At 39.3% G+C, this 15,769-nt stretch overlaps 2 protein-coding genes across 5 annotated transcripts; one reads left to right on the top strand and one right to left on the bottom strand.

Annotated features, from left to right (window-relative positions):
• Positions 1-351: 351 nt before the first annotated feature.
• nucb2a (nucleobindin 2a) lies at positions 352-7,113 on the top strand. Of its 2 annotated transcripts, none has more exons than XM_015049972.1 (13): positions 352-463; positions 823-963; positions 1,245-1,352; positions 1,530-1,662; positions 1,812-1,915; positions 2,802-2,987; positions 3,165-3,255; positions 3,401-3,459; positions 3,535-3,627; positions 4,467-4,556; positions 4,666-4,836; positions 5,247-5,307; positions 5,400-7,113. In XM_015049972.1, the coding sequence occupies exons 1-13, from the start codon at positions 440-442 to the stop codon at positions 5,621-5,623; spliced, it is 1,485 nt and encodes a 494-aa protein (XP_014905458.1). In that variant the 5' UTR covers positions 352-439; the 3' UTR covers positions 5,624-7,113. The 2 variants fall into 2 exon arrangements, with proteins under 2 accessions (XP_014905458.1, XP_014905457.1); XM_015049971.1 differs by having other exon boundaries at positions 5,394-7,113.
• Positions 7,114-7,508: 395 nt separating this feature from the next.
• LOC106958187 (caprin-1-like) lies at positions 7,509-15,551 on the bottom strand. Of its 3 annotated transcripts, none has more exons than XM_015049968.1 (17): positions 15,361-15,551; positions 13,515-13,649; positions 13,090-13,152; positions 12,908-12,994; positions 12,403-12,644; positions 11,539-11,621; positions 11,145-11,303; positions 11,006-11,061; positions 10,810-10,893; positions 10,199-10,357; positions 9,768-9,876; positions 9,624-9,685; positions 9,226-9,357; positions 8,757-8,916; positions 8,408-8,596; positions 8,207-8,316; positions 7,509-8,117 (listed from the first exon to the last, which is right to left on the bottom strand). In XM_015049968.1, exons 2-17 carry the CDS (start codon positions 13,647-13,649, stop codon positions 8,031-8,033), a joined length of 1,917 nt encoding a protein of 638 aa, XP_014905454.1. In that variant the 5' UTR covers positions 15,361-15,551; the 3' UTR covers positions 7,509-8,030. The 3 variants fall into 3 exon arrangements, with proteins under 3 accessions (XP_014905454.1, XP_014905455.1, XP_014905456.1); XM_015049969.1 differs by having other exon boundaries at positions 11,009-11,061; positions 15,361-15,550; XM_015049970.1 differs by lacking the exon at positions 9,226-9,357 and having other exon boundaries at positions 15,361-15,550.
• Between the last annotated feature and the right edge of the window lie 218 nt (positions 15,552-15,769).

Raw genomic sequence — 15,769 nt, 5'->3', positions numbered from 1 at the left:
GCACCAGTTCAGTGACTCAACCAACTCAAGGACTTGCACTCAAACCAGCAAAAACAATTTGCCAGTCATCTTGGAAATGGCAAAACTATGAGTGACTGAAGTGGAAAAATACGTGTTTAAACTAAGTATAAAACGTTACTGAACATAATTACTGGAATTAGAAGCACCATCATTTTATGCCAAACAATAGTAACACATAAAAAGTTAATTTTGCTTCCTGAATCCCTCCCGCCCCCCACTTGATAAAGAAGACGGAACGCCCACCTGTTCTGCCGTCATGTCGCCACGTACTATTCCATGCAACGCAACCTGCTGTTCATTTTCACAAAAGTAGCCAATCAGGTAACGCTATCTGCCGCACAACCTACCATGCTGCCTAGCCAGTTAGCTGCGGAGGCAGGTCCAGCTGAGAGGGAGTAACGACAGGGCAGCAGAGCAGATGGGGGACAGGGTTCACATTAAAGTGAGTATTTAATGACATGACAGTGGTCCTTGTTAGTTAATCCGATAACATTACTCTGAAACCTCTTTGACACGTTTATTACTGTAAACTGTGAGGCTCGGACCATCAAGGCAACGTTAAACTAGTTCCTGATTTGTTTTTTTTTTATGCCAAATTTGACAGGGGTAGCTAAAGCTACCATCAACAGCTTCCTTTAGTTTATAATTAGCCACCAATGTAAAGGCAAGCTTCGAAACATATTTACTCAAATGTATACACGGGAACAGGCGGATTTTAATTTGAATTATGTAGTGCAAAGATTAAATCTGTGAATTAATTCAGGCTAGTGTTTTAATGTGTGTGTTTATGTTTATGCCCAGATGTGCTGGAGCCGGGCTCTTCTCACCGGCTGGGTTCTGCTGCTGGTGCAGCTTCAGTACCTGCAGGCTGTTCCCATCGGCATCGACAAGACAAAAGTAAAAGAGACAGAGAAGAAGCCTGATGAGCCACCAGCCAGTGTGGTAAAAATTCACATGACTCGTACACAACAAGCACCACCATGAAAACATAGACGTTAATTAATGTGTAATTATGTTGAAGCCATGTCAGACCCCTCTTTTCTTGTAAGCAAAACACAGTTAACAGTAGTTAGTTCACCCAGTTTTTAAAAAGAATCTGTTACTTTATGACACAAAATTATGTGTCATATAACACATATTAAAAGTAATGGCCCCTGTGCAGTGTATATAATCGGTATTGGTTTGGTTAGAGGTTTAACCGACAACTTTGTTACATTTTACAGGACACTGGACTCCACTATGACCGCTATCTCAGGGAAGTAATTGATTTTCTTGAGAAAGATCAGCATTTCAGAGAAAAGCTGCACAATACAGACATGGAGGACATTAAGGTAGGCTGTGTATCTCTTGCTTGGCTGTAACACTGTCATAATGCTTTGAAAATCTTATGTAACACCACCTAACCGCTTTGTTAATCTCATATTTAGAAGCAAAATTATCTGTAATGTGTTAAGACATGCCTCCTCAGAGAAACATCTGCCCCTCCTTGTTTTCCTTGATTTTTTTAGCAAGGTAAGCTGGCTCAAGAACTGGACTTTGTCAGCCATCATGTCAGAACAAAACTAGACGAATTGAAAAGGCAGGAAGTAAACCGACTGCGGACTCTGATTAAAGCCAAGCATGATCTGGAAGGAGGAAATGGTAGGAGGCTCAGCAAAACTGTATATCACTTTTATGCTTTTACTTTTTAAATTGAATGCTACACCCTTAAAATATTTATTCCTATTGTTGGGAAAAGTGTTTATATTTTGTCTTGATTTTAAATATTGAGACATTAACCTTTTGAACAGACATAGCTGTGGACCACCAGGCTCTCCTAAAGCAGTTTGAGCACCTGAACCACATGAACCCACACACCTTTGAAGTTGAGGATCTGGATCGGCTCATTAAATCGGTAAAATCTGCCTCTATAATATTTTGTCACGTATATAGAACATAAATCATACAGTAACATAATTTCCAAATTATAGAGTTGACCTGGAAAGCAAAATAAAATGACTAAATTATACATCCACTAACATTATGAACTTCCAGCGTTGTCAGCTGCAGCAGGTGTCCAGTTGGTAACATGAGATGTTTACATGGAAAGATTTTTATTTATTTTTTTTAACCTTTGAATGAAATGCGTAAAGGTAACGTACACAAATACATAAAGTAAATGATTTTTCCAAACAGTGCCTGTAATACGGCTTCTTAAAAACATTGAACAAATACAATAGCCTACCAGAAAAAGTCATATATTGCCATCTTCATCTTCCTTTTGTGCACTAAAACCACTAAAATCATCTTCTTCAGAGTCAGAATTGAACAGCCTCACACACACTTTCGTTGTCACCCTTGAGTCAAATTACTGAAACTGTGAAAAACAACTCGCTTATCTGTGCATGCCTACTGCTTGTTTCAATTTGCATTACTGCCTGTGTCACATAACTCACCCTTACCTTATCTAAAGATCCGCCTGAGAGTAGATATCTTCAGAGTAAGTTGTTGCACAAAAGCATTCTGCTTTTAATGATACATTTTGTTTTGCAATCAGATATATCTCATTTTCAAGGTTTATTTTCAGAAGTCAACATGCATACAATGATGGCATGGCTGAAATATAATAAATTGTTCAGGAAATCTCAACAAGAAATGCAAAATAGGAATACAAGTAATCTTTGTAGACTAGACTGCTAAACCACACATTATATATCACTGTCATTAACTGCTCAGGGAGCCTGTGCTCCATTTAAAAAGTTACATTTTTAACCTCTTTAAATGTTTTCACCTGCTTACAGGCAACGAATGATCTGGAAAACTTCGACAAAGAGAGGCACGAGGAGTTCAAGAGGTATGAGATGATGAAGGAGCACGACAGGCGGGAGCACCTGAAAACTCTGGATGAGGAGCAGAGAAAGAAAGAGGAGGAGCACTACGAGGAGATGAAGAAGAAGCATGCGGATCACCCTAAAGTCAACCACCCAGTGAGTGGCATTGAGCGGAGAAGGATATAAAAAGCTGGTAGCACGTTGCAATATTCTAGTTTTAAGATTTAAGCTTTACAATTAAAATGTGGTGTTCACATCACAGTTGATTCGTTATTTTTCTGTCTGCAACATGGTTTTAAATAAACTGAGAAATGTATTAATGTCATGACGTAGGGCAGCCAAAATCAACTAAAAGAGGTTTGGGAGGAAGCTGATGGATTAGACCCAGAGGACTTTGATCCAAAGACCTTTTTCAACCTGCATGGTAAACCTTTCACCAGCAGTCGCTTCGTAAAATAAGATTATCAGCCTTTCATTTAATGCCATTTCTTTTTTTTCTTTTTTTTTTTTAATCAAATATAAGAATTTGCATACATTTCTTTCATTCGTTTTATTCCCTTTAAATGCAGATACTAATGGAGATGGTTTCTTCGATGAACAAGAGCTTGAAGCATTGTTCACCAAGGAGGTAAAGCCACAGCATCTAAAAATGCTCCATTTCAGCAACTGATTTAATACAATCTGTCTTGCTGTATCATTTCAGCTGGAAAAAATCTATGACCCCACCAATGAAGAGGATGATATGGTGGAGATGGAAGAGGAGAGGCTGCGGATGAGAGAGCATGTTATGAACGAGGTAAACTGAGGGTTACAACCTTCATCATTCAAAATTTATTTTAAAAGTTTTTTTTTTCTTTTTTTTCTATACTCATACTGGGTTGGACCCTCTTTCTTTCCAAACGGCTTCAATTCTTTGTGGCATAGATTCTGCAAGCTATTAAAAAAACAAAAAAAAGTAAAAATAATTGTCATTTAAAATTAAAAAGTTTTACATGATGACATGGTGCATCATCCTGCTGAGAAAAAAACATCAGCACATGAGTGTACACTGGGGTCACAAAGGGATGTGGTCAGCTTTCATGTTTCATGATATGCGGTTGGTACAAACCACATATCATTTGTTACTTAGCAAACTTTGTCACTTACCAAAGTTTGCTAAGTAACAATGCCCTACGTCCATTAGACAGCGCTAGGACAGAAACCTGTCTACTATATAAAAGTTAGGCTGAAGCTGACTCACCAGACTCAACATTTCTTTAAGCTATTATCTAATGTTTTAGCAAGTCTTTGCGAGGCATGGTGTCGTTTCTGGTGGTGTTGGAAGAGGCACCTGGTGTGATCCTCTGCTGTTGTATCCCGTCTCCTTTTACACCAATCACGTCTCTTTTCTCTGAGTTGCTGCCCTGTGATTGGCTGATTCACTGTTTGTGGCAACAACCAATTGAATGGCTGTACATAATAAAGTGGCAGCATAACATTATGGAGCCCTGTGATAAAGTTTGGGTTGCTTATATTAATGGGCATGATGAGTACCTCTTTTTTGATGTCTGCGTGTTGACGTTCAGCCCAATGCCATGAGCTTGTCGTTTGAGACGAGTCTGATCTGAAATGCTCACTCTAAGCTTTCTGGTCTAGGTGGATTCCAACAAAGACAGGTTGGTGTCTTTAGATGAGTTTCTGGTTGCTACAAAGAAAAAGGAATTCCTGGAACCAGATAGCTGGGAGGTGAGAAACGGCACGAGACTGTAGCAATATTAAGCGTTTATGCTAAAACGATTAGCATAAACATACATGCATACCTGTTGAAATGATTTCCTACTGTATTCTTGGTCAGACTCTGGAGCAGAATCAGGCCTACACAGATGAGGAGATGAGAGAGTTCGAGGAGCATCTGGCTCAGCAAGAACAGGACCTCAATCAGAGGACCGTTGATCTTCAAAAACAGAGAGAGGAGCTGGAGCGACAGCAGGAGCAGCTGAATGCACAGAAAGTTGAACTCCAGCAGGTAAGGAGTGGAAACAGAGTCTGAAAGAATCACCTACACCTGGGATCCATGTTTCATGTTGTTGAAAAAAAATTTAGTTGCAAGGAGGATGGTGGGATTTGTCATAGTTGGCAATTGCTACCAGTTTTAGCCTTTTACTTGCTTGCTAACATACTCTAAGGTTACAAACAAAATCATTTTTGAATCTAATGAAAAAGTAAAAACCTCCCTCAAGTTATGTTAAAGATATGATTAGCTATGTTTTGTTCAGAAGAGCATTCAAAATCTCATATTTCTGGAGTACAATCATTACGGGAAAAGTTTGAACAATGTAAATAATCTTCCCTACGCCAATTTTTATCATCATATCTTCAAATGTTTTTAACATTACTGTTACCGATATTAGAAAGTCTAATCAAAACTCTTTCCAGGCTGTTGAACATATGGAACGACTGAAGTCAGAGAAAGTCGAGCTTCCTCCAGAGGTTCACGGTAAGTGTTGACTGCACATTTTGTTGTTGTTGTTGTTGAAATGTCCTGCCTCGGCAGCGAATATAAAACTGTTTTTTACGTCGCAGTCGAAGGAAACGCCGACCCTGAGGTCCACGCAGCTGACAACCAGCTGCATCCTGATCAAGAAGCCCACCCGCCAGGACATCAAGAGATACCCCAGCACCATCAGGATACGCCACAAGAGCACCTTGAGCAACACAATCAAGACTTACCTCAGCAAGGACAACCCCAGGCTCATCACGACGGACTGCCAAACCAGCAGAATGTTGCACAAGGCCAGCATAACCTGGCATAACGGCGTCAAAACAAAACAAAAAAAACAAAAAATCAACACCGGACTTTCGCTGTACTTAACTCGTACTTAGAGAGGAGCGATGTCCCTCAATCCTAAGACCACTTTAACAGGTACAACCAGCATTTTAGGTTTTTAAATACTATATGAAGATTGGCACATATCAGACCCGTTATCCCCGATACACGTTTTATAGCAGCAATCTTCAGATCATATGAACAGAACTGAAAATGACCCACCACTAACCTGTATTGATAATTATTTTAGAGAAGTGCAAAGAAATAAGAAGAATATTTACCATCCACATAGAACAGTGTTTAAGTCTCTTCTGTGGCTTTGGCATGCAGAGTTTCTTGGATTTGTGCAGTAACGGTTTTAAAGAGCTTTAAGATGTAAAAATTCTTCTTAGCTTCTCTCTGTTGTTCTTGCATAGGCTTCCCTCCCATCTTCTTTAGATAAAAGAAACATTTTTAAGATTTTCTACAGGTAAGTGGGACCAGGAAAATTCAAGAAAAACAAGAGAAAGTGCTGGAATCTGAACATACTCATTTCAAAAGTACATTTTGATGCATCGATCTGACTTGTGACGGATCCATCTAAAAAAAAATCTATATTGCTGTGAAGGGAAGGTTGTCGTTAAAAGTTTACCTAAAATCTACTGCCCTAAGCAATGCCACATAATGCCAGTCATCTTCAAGTCACCCTGCAGCTGCTGCCTGATTTTTTTTTTTTTTTTGTAATTTTTTTGTTCAGTTAAGTGTGCTAGAAATTAAATTTAAGAGTGAGAGAATTTTTTTTTTTAAAAAAAAGGGGCGAGATTTCATTACAACTTTAAAATCTTGCAAAATCTCCATTTGATTTATTGCTAAGTATGATTTTACTACTTGATCTGGTGCACTACCTGCGACGCTGCTTCGATCAGGCCACCTCATTCGACGACCTAGAGGAGCTCTCACCAGAGGCCTTTCAATTATCCACTAACTCAGTTCAGGTGTGTTGAAAGCATGGAAGACTTTCCAGGCCAAAGTGCCCTCGAGCATCATGGAGGGAAACAGTTACTGCATGCTCCTGGAAGGATTTTGTATTAGAAATTTATTAGTCGCATAGAATAAGAACAGTGACTATTTTGAATACAGCTGGTTATACTTACATGTGTACGTACCATGTTTGTAAAATTGAACAATTGTTAATTTAAGAAAGATTTTAAGAAGTTTAGGTGTACAGGTTGTTTACCGTAATTATGTGTTCATTTCAATGATGTTGCAAACAGAAGGAATTAGTTTTGTCTGGAAGTGGAATTTTATTTGGTTTAAAACTACATATAAACACATTTTTTTTAATTAAAGGCTGCTTTTTTGGCTAAGTTGGTGCGATATCCAGTCTGCTGTTTTCCCTTGGTTTTTCCCATTTGCTGCTTTTTTTTATTTTTATTGGAGAATGTTTAATTTAGCAATGAGACATCTTATTGAGATAAAGACAGATTTGTTACTTCATACTCCATCCTTGCTCATTTTTTTTTTTTTGTCATGTTCTTTCGAATACTGCACAGAATATACAGGTCGGGTTTCTGAATGCCTGTTGCTCCATACAAGTCATTTGGCAATACTACAGATTCAGCTCAAGATAATAAAACTGTTTACCTTTTATCATGCTTGCTTGATAGTGACTCTTATTGTATAATATGGTGACTTATTGCTGTGAAAAGGAACAGACAGAACGCAAGTATTCTTAAGGTCTAGACAAAGTATGATAAGGAAAATAGAAAATATTTTTATTTCCAGAATTTATTCCCTCTCCTGTTGTCCGTTTTTCATCCAGTGATGTATTTATCCGTCCTTCGATAGTTCAGGGCAACATAAACTATGGAGTTAAAAATACTAAGCACAGGTTTATAGGATACAGCTTTATTGAAACAGTCTTAACCAATAACATCAGTGTACAAATGGGTTACGGCGCAACAAAACAGCGGGTTAAAGAAAGAAAAGGGGGAAAAAAAAATGCTTATGAAAATTATTGGATCAAAAGGGAGAAGCGTCGACAGTAAGGTACAAGAAAACCATTCCCATGAACTCAGATCGACAGTGGCAGGGTAATTTTTTGCATTTACTTTGTAAAAAAAATAAATTAATGAACTCTTTCAAGTTTACAGGAACATCTATTTGTAGTTTTACATGACACAGACTCTCTGAGAATCCTACATGTGGTGAACTTGAGCATGTTGAGTTAGAACATTTAGAGGATCTAAATGTCAGCAGGCTGATTAATAAGTAGGGCGGGAGTAAAAAAAAAAAAAAAACCTGAAATAAAATTAACCATCGGAACTTAAATGTTAGAAAAGTGAGCTTGGGCAAACACATTCAAAAATCCTGAATGGTTTAACGTGGCGCAACAGGACGGTTCTTTTGATCCTTTAGGATCGCATTGCTTGAGCGTTGGCCCTGGACAGGCCTCTTGATCCTTGGGCAGTTCCCCGCTTGTAACCTTGCTGATATCCCTCCTGGAAGGACGAACGCAGGTAAACAGAGGTTAGCCAGCTCACAAGACAGAAAAACACCGATTAGGTTTAGAAGTGAAGTCATGTCTTACACGCTGGTAGCTGCTGTTGGAATAGTCCCGAGATGCGTTAAACTGGGTTTGGCCATAACCGCTGCTGGAAGGAGCGTTTGAAAACGGAGCACGGTATCCTTCATAACCACCTGATTACAGAAGTCAATGTGATCAGAGGCAACGAGTGCTGCAATTAAAACCACTATTTGTTCCAGCTCTGACGCAGTTTGACGGTGGTACCTCTAAATCCATTTGAGGAGCCCCGGTATCCATTCATAATGCCACGGGTGTTTCTGGGTCCACCCCTGGGCGCACCTCTGCTGCTGTAAAACGACTGGCTGGACGGCCCGAACCCTGATCCCGCAGAGGGATCATCGTGACTTCCTGTTGATGGCATGACCTGATCTGGAGGCTGGAATCCACCAACAACTGATAAAAGAGAGTTGAGAACATCTCAGACGTCTGTGATGCACTAATAGGTGGGTCACTAAAGCAGGGTAGCTTACATACTTTAAAACAGCAAAGCTACCTTCTCCGTCTTACGACTGCTGCAGTAAAAGGCTCTTTAATGTGCTGTGTGCTCTCTCACCTGACTGTAATCTTTCCTGTGGCATTTCCGGCTGCTCTACAGTGTTCTCTGACTGGCAGGGAAAGCCCTGGCCATAGCCACCAGGAAATTGGCTGGACTGCTTCAGTGCGTCTGCTTGGCCGTCAGTGGGTGGAGGTACGGGTGCATTCATATTAAATACCTGAAATGACAAATTAAAAATCTCAAATCTGTTCGCTTTCAAACGCGCAGCATAATTCTCGCTGAAGATCTGCAAATCCAGAAAGGGTTAAAACTGTTTTACCCCCCCCGCCACTCCCCCGTCAGGATGGCACACGATAATTAAGTATTTGGTTTTGTTTTAGGAAGTGAAACTTGTCTATTGGCTTGAAATGTTCTTCACTGGCCCTGACTAAACCTTAAATTGGACACGATCCGACGTTTTCAGTAGAATATATTGAAGTCCAAACGTATTTTGCTGCTAGGCTGCTAAAATGAACCCAAAGCATACCGCTTGCACTGACTGGAAAGGTGCTGCGTTCACATTGATGCCTCCGGAGTGGATATGTTTGGAGACAGGTGGGAAGGCGGTAGACAAGGAACATGGGGCAGAAGACTGTTCAGATGACAGAGACATAGAGGTCTGGGAAGGCAGGGAGGAGGAAATTTGAAAGGCAAGGAAACAAGGAATATGAAAAAGGTCAGCGGATGCGATGGGAGCTGCGATCATTACACTAAAAGCTTCCAGCTATTTCCACATAATATTCGAATGACTCTGTACAACACAGCTGATAAGAAATACCATCTTCATGATCCCTAAAATAGATCTCAATACTTACTGACTGATGCTTTCAGGCAACTAAAAAGAACTAAGTGTTTAACCTTCAGCTGTGCTTTTCCTGCACTTACTTGGGAGGATTCCTGTGGTGCAGATACAGTACTTGTCTGAGGGAGCCTGGGTTCCGAGTGGACTACGAAAGAGAAAATAAAACGGGTACATTCTTAAAAAATATTCATAATCCACTGTCTTATTACAGCTATAGGATCACTCACTTGAAGGGCCACCCATCTGCTGCAGGTCGACCGTCTGCAGAGCTTTCATTGGCTGAGCAGACACGATGGCTGGGTCCAGGGCCTGGCCGTCAAACTCCAACATGGAGTCCTGTCAATCCAAACACGCTTTAATCAGACTTAGAGCTACAACAATACGATTTATGTCAACGCCATCGTAATTTTAAATAAGGTTGGAATCTGGAGCCAATTCTGCCAGAAATAACTTTTTTCCCTCTCTACCCCTGATTCTACTGTTCAATTTACCCAATTTCACAGCTGGTAAAATTTTGAAATAATGATCTGTTTATAAACTTGCTGACACCGGAAGCAGAAATACTTCAAGGTACTGCATTAATATTAGTATTTCGCAACACTATTCACACCTAGCGGAGTCCTGACATCTGCAGAAGGCTATGCGAGACTGTTCTAACCTGCATGAAGTTGTAAGTCCCTTGCATTTGGGCCATGAGATCTTGCACCACCTGCTTTCTGACCACAGGGTCAGTGGCAGGAGAGGGAGCAGCTTGGTTCACAGCCATGGTGGGCTCAGAAGCCAGCTGTGCAGGTGGGTGGTGCTGCAGGGAATTCATCTATCAGCAGAAACAGAATACAGTCAAGTACACTATGTTGCCAAGTATCGTGTGTGGGTATGCTTGCCAGGGCTTGGCTCCATAGTCTCAGCTAATGCTACATGTTAAAAACACATTCATGCTTGAGGATACGGGGGGAACACGGTTCCTCCCATTTACGAGATGACTGAGCAGCAGTAAGGGAAATGGAGGAGAATGCTTTTTGAAGGCGGGCCTTGAGTGAAACCCTGATGATGGCAACTTCATGATAAACATCACTGTCTGACCTCACAAATGATGTCTTAGAAGAAAAGTTGAAATAGTCCTACAAACTCAATCTTAAACCTTATAGAGTTCATTCCTAGAAGACTAAAGCCTATATATCAATAATGGGATGTGACTTAAGTTCAACCATCTCAGTACGTTTGACAATACAGAGTATTTGGTGCCACTGATGGGTGAAGTGAGGATACCTGAGCCTCCACAGTCCACTCCTCCACTTGGTCTTTGTCAGTGTTACTGTATGTAGTTTCTGGAACAAACTGTCTGTTAAAAAACTGAAACAAAGGATGGCTATTTAATTTAAACGCATAATAAAAGTATATATATGTATACACATTAATAACCGATGAGCCACAGCTTTTAATGCACTGCATAAAAAAGCCTGACAACCTCTGTGGTTTCCACTTGGACAGGCTCTGTGTAGTTTTCATTATTTGGTCCTTCTGGAAAGGAACAAATTTGAAGCGTGACTACACCCAAGTAAATACACACTAATAATTTAATACGCAAATGAGTAAGTTTTTACCAGGTTCAGGTGGCTGCTCCCCAGTAACCGCCGTTTCATCCACAACAGCCTGCTCTTCTGGCTTCTCTTCTGTCTCACAAGTCCCGTTCTGTTTAGATTCTGCTCTGTCAAAGTAACCACTGACCAGTAGTTTGTCCAGAGTCTCCCTCAGTGACTTGTCTGGAACAAAGACGAGAGGGATTGATTTTAGTAATAAAGTTCTTTTTTTCATTGCGAAGTGACGTAAATGTCAAACACGGCCTGACTGACAAACTGATTTTTCACTGAGTTCTCAACACTAAACCAGGTTACTGCTTTAAGTAATAAAGCCAGTGGAACGAGTGGCTGAATGTTTGTGGTGTAAATGTACAATAACTTAAGATGTTTGTTTCAACACTTTTAAAAACCTGCTTACATGTGGTTCCTGCCACAGACTTGTCTCGACCCTCAAGGAGAGACCACAAGTGCTGTGAGGCCTCTTCATATTGGTCAGTCAATCTGGAAATAACGATTCAGGGTGAAGTGAAGGATATTTGACATTTAATTTTAAAAGTATGAAAACACAAATAAGAAAAATATCTGCATATAGAGGCACCTCAAAGAATTAGTGTATCTTCAAAAATGCAAGTATTTCATCATGTCAGCTGAAGGTCGCATTTTAAAGATGCTTTGTACACACAGTGACATATTTGAATTGTTTATTTCCGTTCATTTTAATGATTGCATCTAATGAAATCCCCAAACTCGGCTTCTTGGAAAATACAAACATTACTGACCAATAAAAAAAAAACCTCATTTCTTACAACAAAATGGGATTTTACGCCAATCATCGGGAATCAAACCAAGCATATTGATCCAAAGTCGAGTGGAGAGAAAAGTAGCAAAAAAAGATGAACAAGAAAGTCTTGAGAAGCAAAGAGAATAGAAGAGTTTTAGGAAGAACTTGGTACCTGCCAGTAATATAAATACCTGCGTTAAAAAAACTATACAATCACTGTGTTTGACTGGCCTACAAACTGTCCTGATGTAAACTCCTAACAGCACAGACGAGATAAAGGGCAGCATGAACAGATTGGATTTCTATTAACTGCAAGTCAATCATCAAAATTACCAGTAAAACCTTCAAAATATATCAATTAGTGTCTAATGAATCTGCATACTCTCGTTTTCATTTTTCTTCTTCAGAAGCAGAAATAAGTTAACTCTCCAATACTATTCTGGTTTCTGAGACACACTTGCACGACCTAATGAAGAAAATTATTTACCCACATCCACATACCTGATATCGCAGTTCCTGTCAGGACCCACCAGTTTATAAAACTCATCAAAAGATGCAAGGTCAGCATCTGTGAGCAGAGGGGAGCCAGAGGAATCTGGTCTTTTAAGGTCCTGTCGCACGCCGTCCTCCCCTAGCTGGTCCAACAAATACTGGAGCTCCAACACCGTCTTCAACCGCCGTTGTTCCATTTCCTCCCGTTGAAGCTGCTCTCGCCGTGCGGACTTTTTCACTGCCTTCTGGACCTAGACGTACACAGAGACGTTTTGGTGCATTTTATGTTACACGAAAATTGTAAAAGGAGAAAATTCCCACTGCGGCTGGTATAGGAGCCATCATGCAGAAAGTTTAAGCCAACAGCAGACAATCTTTTCTCTCTTCACGGTTTAATAAGTTAGTAGTTTTACGAAACAGCTTCTTAATGGAGACGTCTGATACCATCAAACTCCTTTAAAATAAACAATTACTGGGGTTTGGTCACAAACTTTCAGGAAAAGGTCTGACTAACCTCTTGGCCCAAAGCCAGGAAGCTCTTCTGCAGTTCTCGAGCAAAATCAAGGTTATTGATGATCTCTTGATACTTCGACAAGGCTTCCTTTGGAAACATCCAGGAAAGAAAATTACAAATTGTTACATTGCTTGCATTAATACAATGCTGCATATGAAGTAGCTCCCAGTTTCCCATCTCACCAGCTGATCCTGATTCAGTCTTTCTCCCTTATTCTTTCTGGCCTGATAGTCATCCAGTTTGGACTGAAAAAAAATAAATAAATAAAAACAAAAATGTCAAAATAAAATCCAAAAGCATAGATTCAAAAGTGTAAATAGAAGAACTGGTCTTCTTGTTCATTTAAAAACATTTCATTGTTTGTTTGTTTTTTTAGCTTTATAAAATAGCATTTTTTTCTTGCCATAAAAACATCTTTAGATAACAACATTCTTTCTGAAATTTAATCATAAAAATATTCATCCACTTAATGATCTCAAGCAGTAACTGGTGACATCTAGTGAAAAACACACACACACACACACACACACACACACACAGAGACAAAAATCAGTGCCAAAACAGAGAAAGATTCAAAAACCTCGATGTAAACATTTTGCCCATGTACCTTTTTCTTTTCCATATTCCGGACCTTTTTGTCGATAACACCAAGAAACTGCTTCATGGTCTCAGAATGACTTCCATTTCCCAAGTCTGGAATGGCACACTGGACAGCATTGTTGCCAGCCGCTGCTGAAGGCATCTTAAGGAAAAGATTTGACCGAAAAAGAAAAATGGGGCAGGTGTTATTTAATGTCTCTATTGCTGTGTGATTTATGGCTTTAATGTCTCCATAACACGAATAACTTAGGACTTATAGTTCTCAAAACATTGATCGGCCATTTAATGAATGTGAACAATTGTGTTAAAGTGAATTAGTCAGTGTTATGATGTCACTGTACCAAATATTGCATACATCTTCAAGAAGACTAAAGTACTTTTAGAAAACATGTTTTTTTTGGTTGGAAGTTAAATAGCATTTGAATTTTTCCTAATGCAGCCACTGTTGTCTGAAACAATTTCCATGTGGCTCCATGTTTCCAGAATAACGCCAGAGGTTTTTATTTTATTATTTTTTAAATTTATTTATTTATTTTACAAATCTAGACGTCAGAATTATCAACTCTCCCCGACTGACAGTTTTATTACCGGTTGCTGTTTAGAAGATATTAAATAATAATGTTAACATATGTCACTGCATTTTCTATCATGCTAATGAAATGTCTGGGTACGATTGCTAAACAGTCTTTGAAGATACACAATATATGCAGAAATAAACTAATTTGTTCCATGAGGACATGCTTAATTAGGCTAAGAAAGGTCTAGGTTTAGAAAAATGTGGGATCATATTTTTATATTAATTTCAAAGACGGACGTAAGTTACCTCAGAGTCTGGCTTTTAAATGTTGTAACTGATTTATTTTAACCTACATACATTCTCTCGGTATAATTGAAACTGTATTTTATTTCGCCTTTAAATAAAAATGTTTTGATATGAACCATTTCCTTTGGACATACAGTCTACAGATACGAACCACATTTCACCCTTACAGAAAGCTACACACATACAATACAGCGGTTATGTATTTTATTTTATCGTCGAAGACACTGCAGACAGATGTTAGCTCAACCTGCTGCAGGGCCGACTGACACTCGAGGAGTATTACTGAGTAATTTTCCAAACAGATGATCTTAATTTAACTTTTATAGCAATTATGTCTAAAGATAATCTGGAATACTGGGGGGCTTTTACATATCTAGTCTCAAAATAAGAACATTTTACCTCGACCTAAACCCATCTCTCCTACGCGAGGAAAGCAGCAGTTGAAGCCGTTATTCTTTGAATGCTAACGAGATTTTTCCCCCCTTTAAATCTGGTTCTATGAGAGCACATGCAAATAGAAACAAAACCCGAGCAACTGAACAAAATTAAAATGAAGGCCTGCGTTTTAAAGTTGCGTTCTTCAACTTAACTTGTAAACATTTTACAGACAGATACAAGCAGCGTCTTATTATGACGTTACAAATTCTACGTCCACAGTTTTAATTTGAAAATGCGGACTTTCTGGTTCTGAGACAACGTCGTCCAATTCAGTTTAACCTAGCTTCGACCATGGTCCCATTGTTAGCCTATACTAGCATGTTCCTTAACGATATGCTGGCAAAGCCCGACGCCCAGCTAATGTCATTTAAAACTGCCTTTTACGCGAATTATAAAGTGTTTGAGTGGTTCTTGTGAAGAAAATTGTTGCCCCATGACGTTAAGTTTTACCCATGAAAACAAAGACCCTGTCGGGACGCAGCGATCCACTCGGATTTTTTTTGCAGCCGTCTCGAGTAAAACATGACAAAAGACTTATTTCCCGAAATTCAGATGAAATAGCTATTTGGTGTAAATAGCAACCATTCCATACCTTTATTCTCTTTGTCTTCAAAGAGATTTTCTTTGCCGGGGTTTACGTTAACAGCGAAACGATCAGTACAGTCCGTGTCTTTTTTTTTTTTTTTTTTTTTTTTTTACTTTAAGTGGAGCTTTTCTAGAAGGATGCTCAGGCTCAAACCGGCTGACGCTAGCTAGCTCCTAAGCTAACAAGGACCCCTGTGCTAACGTTATCTTCCTCTGATGAGGAACGACACAAGACAAAAATACCCTACTGCCCCCTAGAGATAATACGTAGAATTGCTTCTAGAGTGAAGATAAATTCCTCTGTTAATGTATATTTGAAGTCTGCTTAAATTTTTTGATTAAAAGAAATTTGGAAGAGAAACAAAATGAAAATCTATATTGAGAGTTCAGATTTTTTTAAAAAATCTAATAACATG

This window comes from Poecilia latipinna, unplaced genomic scaffold, assembly GCF_001443285.1.
Source record: "Poecilia latipinna isolate Pla-1442-1.1 unplaced genomic scaffold, P_latipinna-1.0 Scaffold968, whole genome shotgun sequence".
Classification (NCBI taxonomy): Eukaryota; Metazoa; Chordata; class Actinopteri; order Cyprinodontiformes; family Poeciliidae; genus Poecilia; species Poecilia latipinna.
The sequence above is the reverse complement of the archived record's forward strand: the minus strand, read 5'-3'. Positions and strand labels throughout refer to the sequence as shown.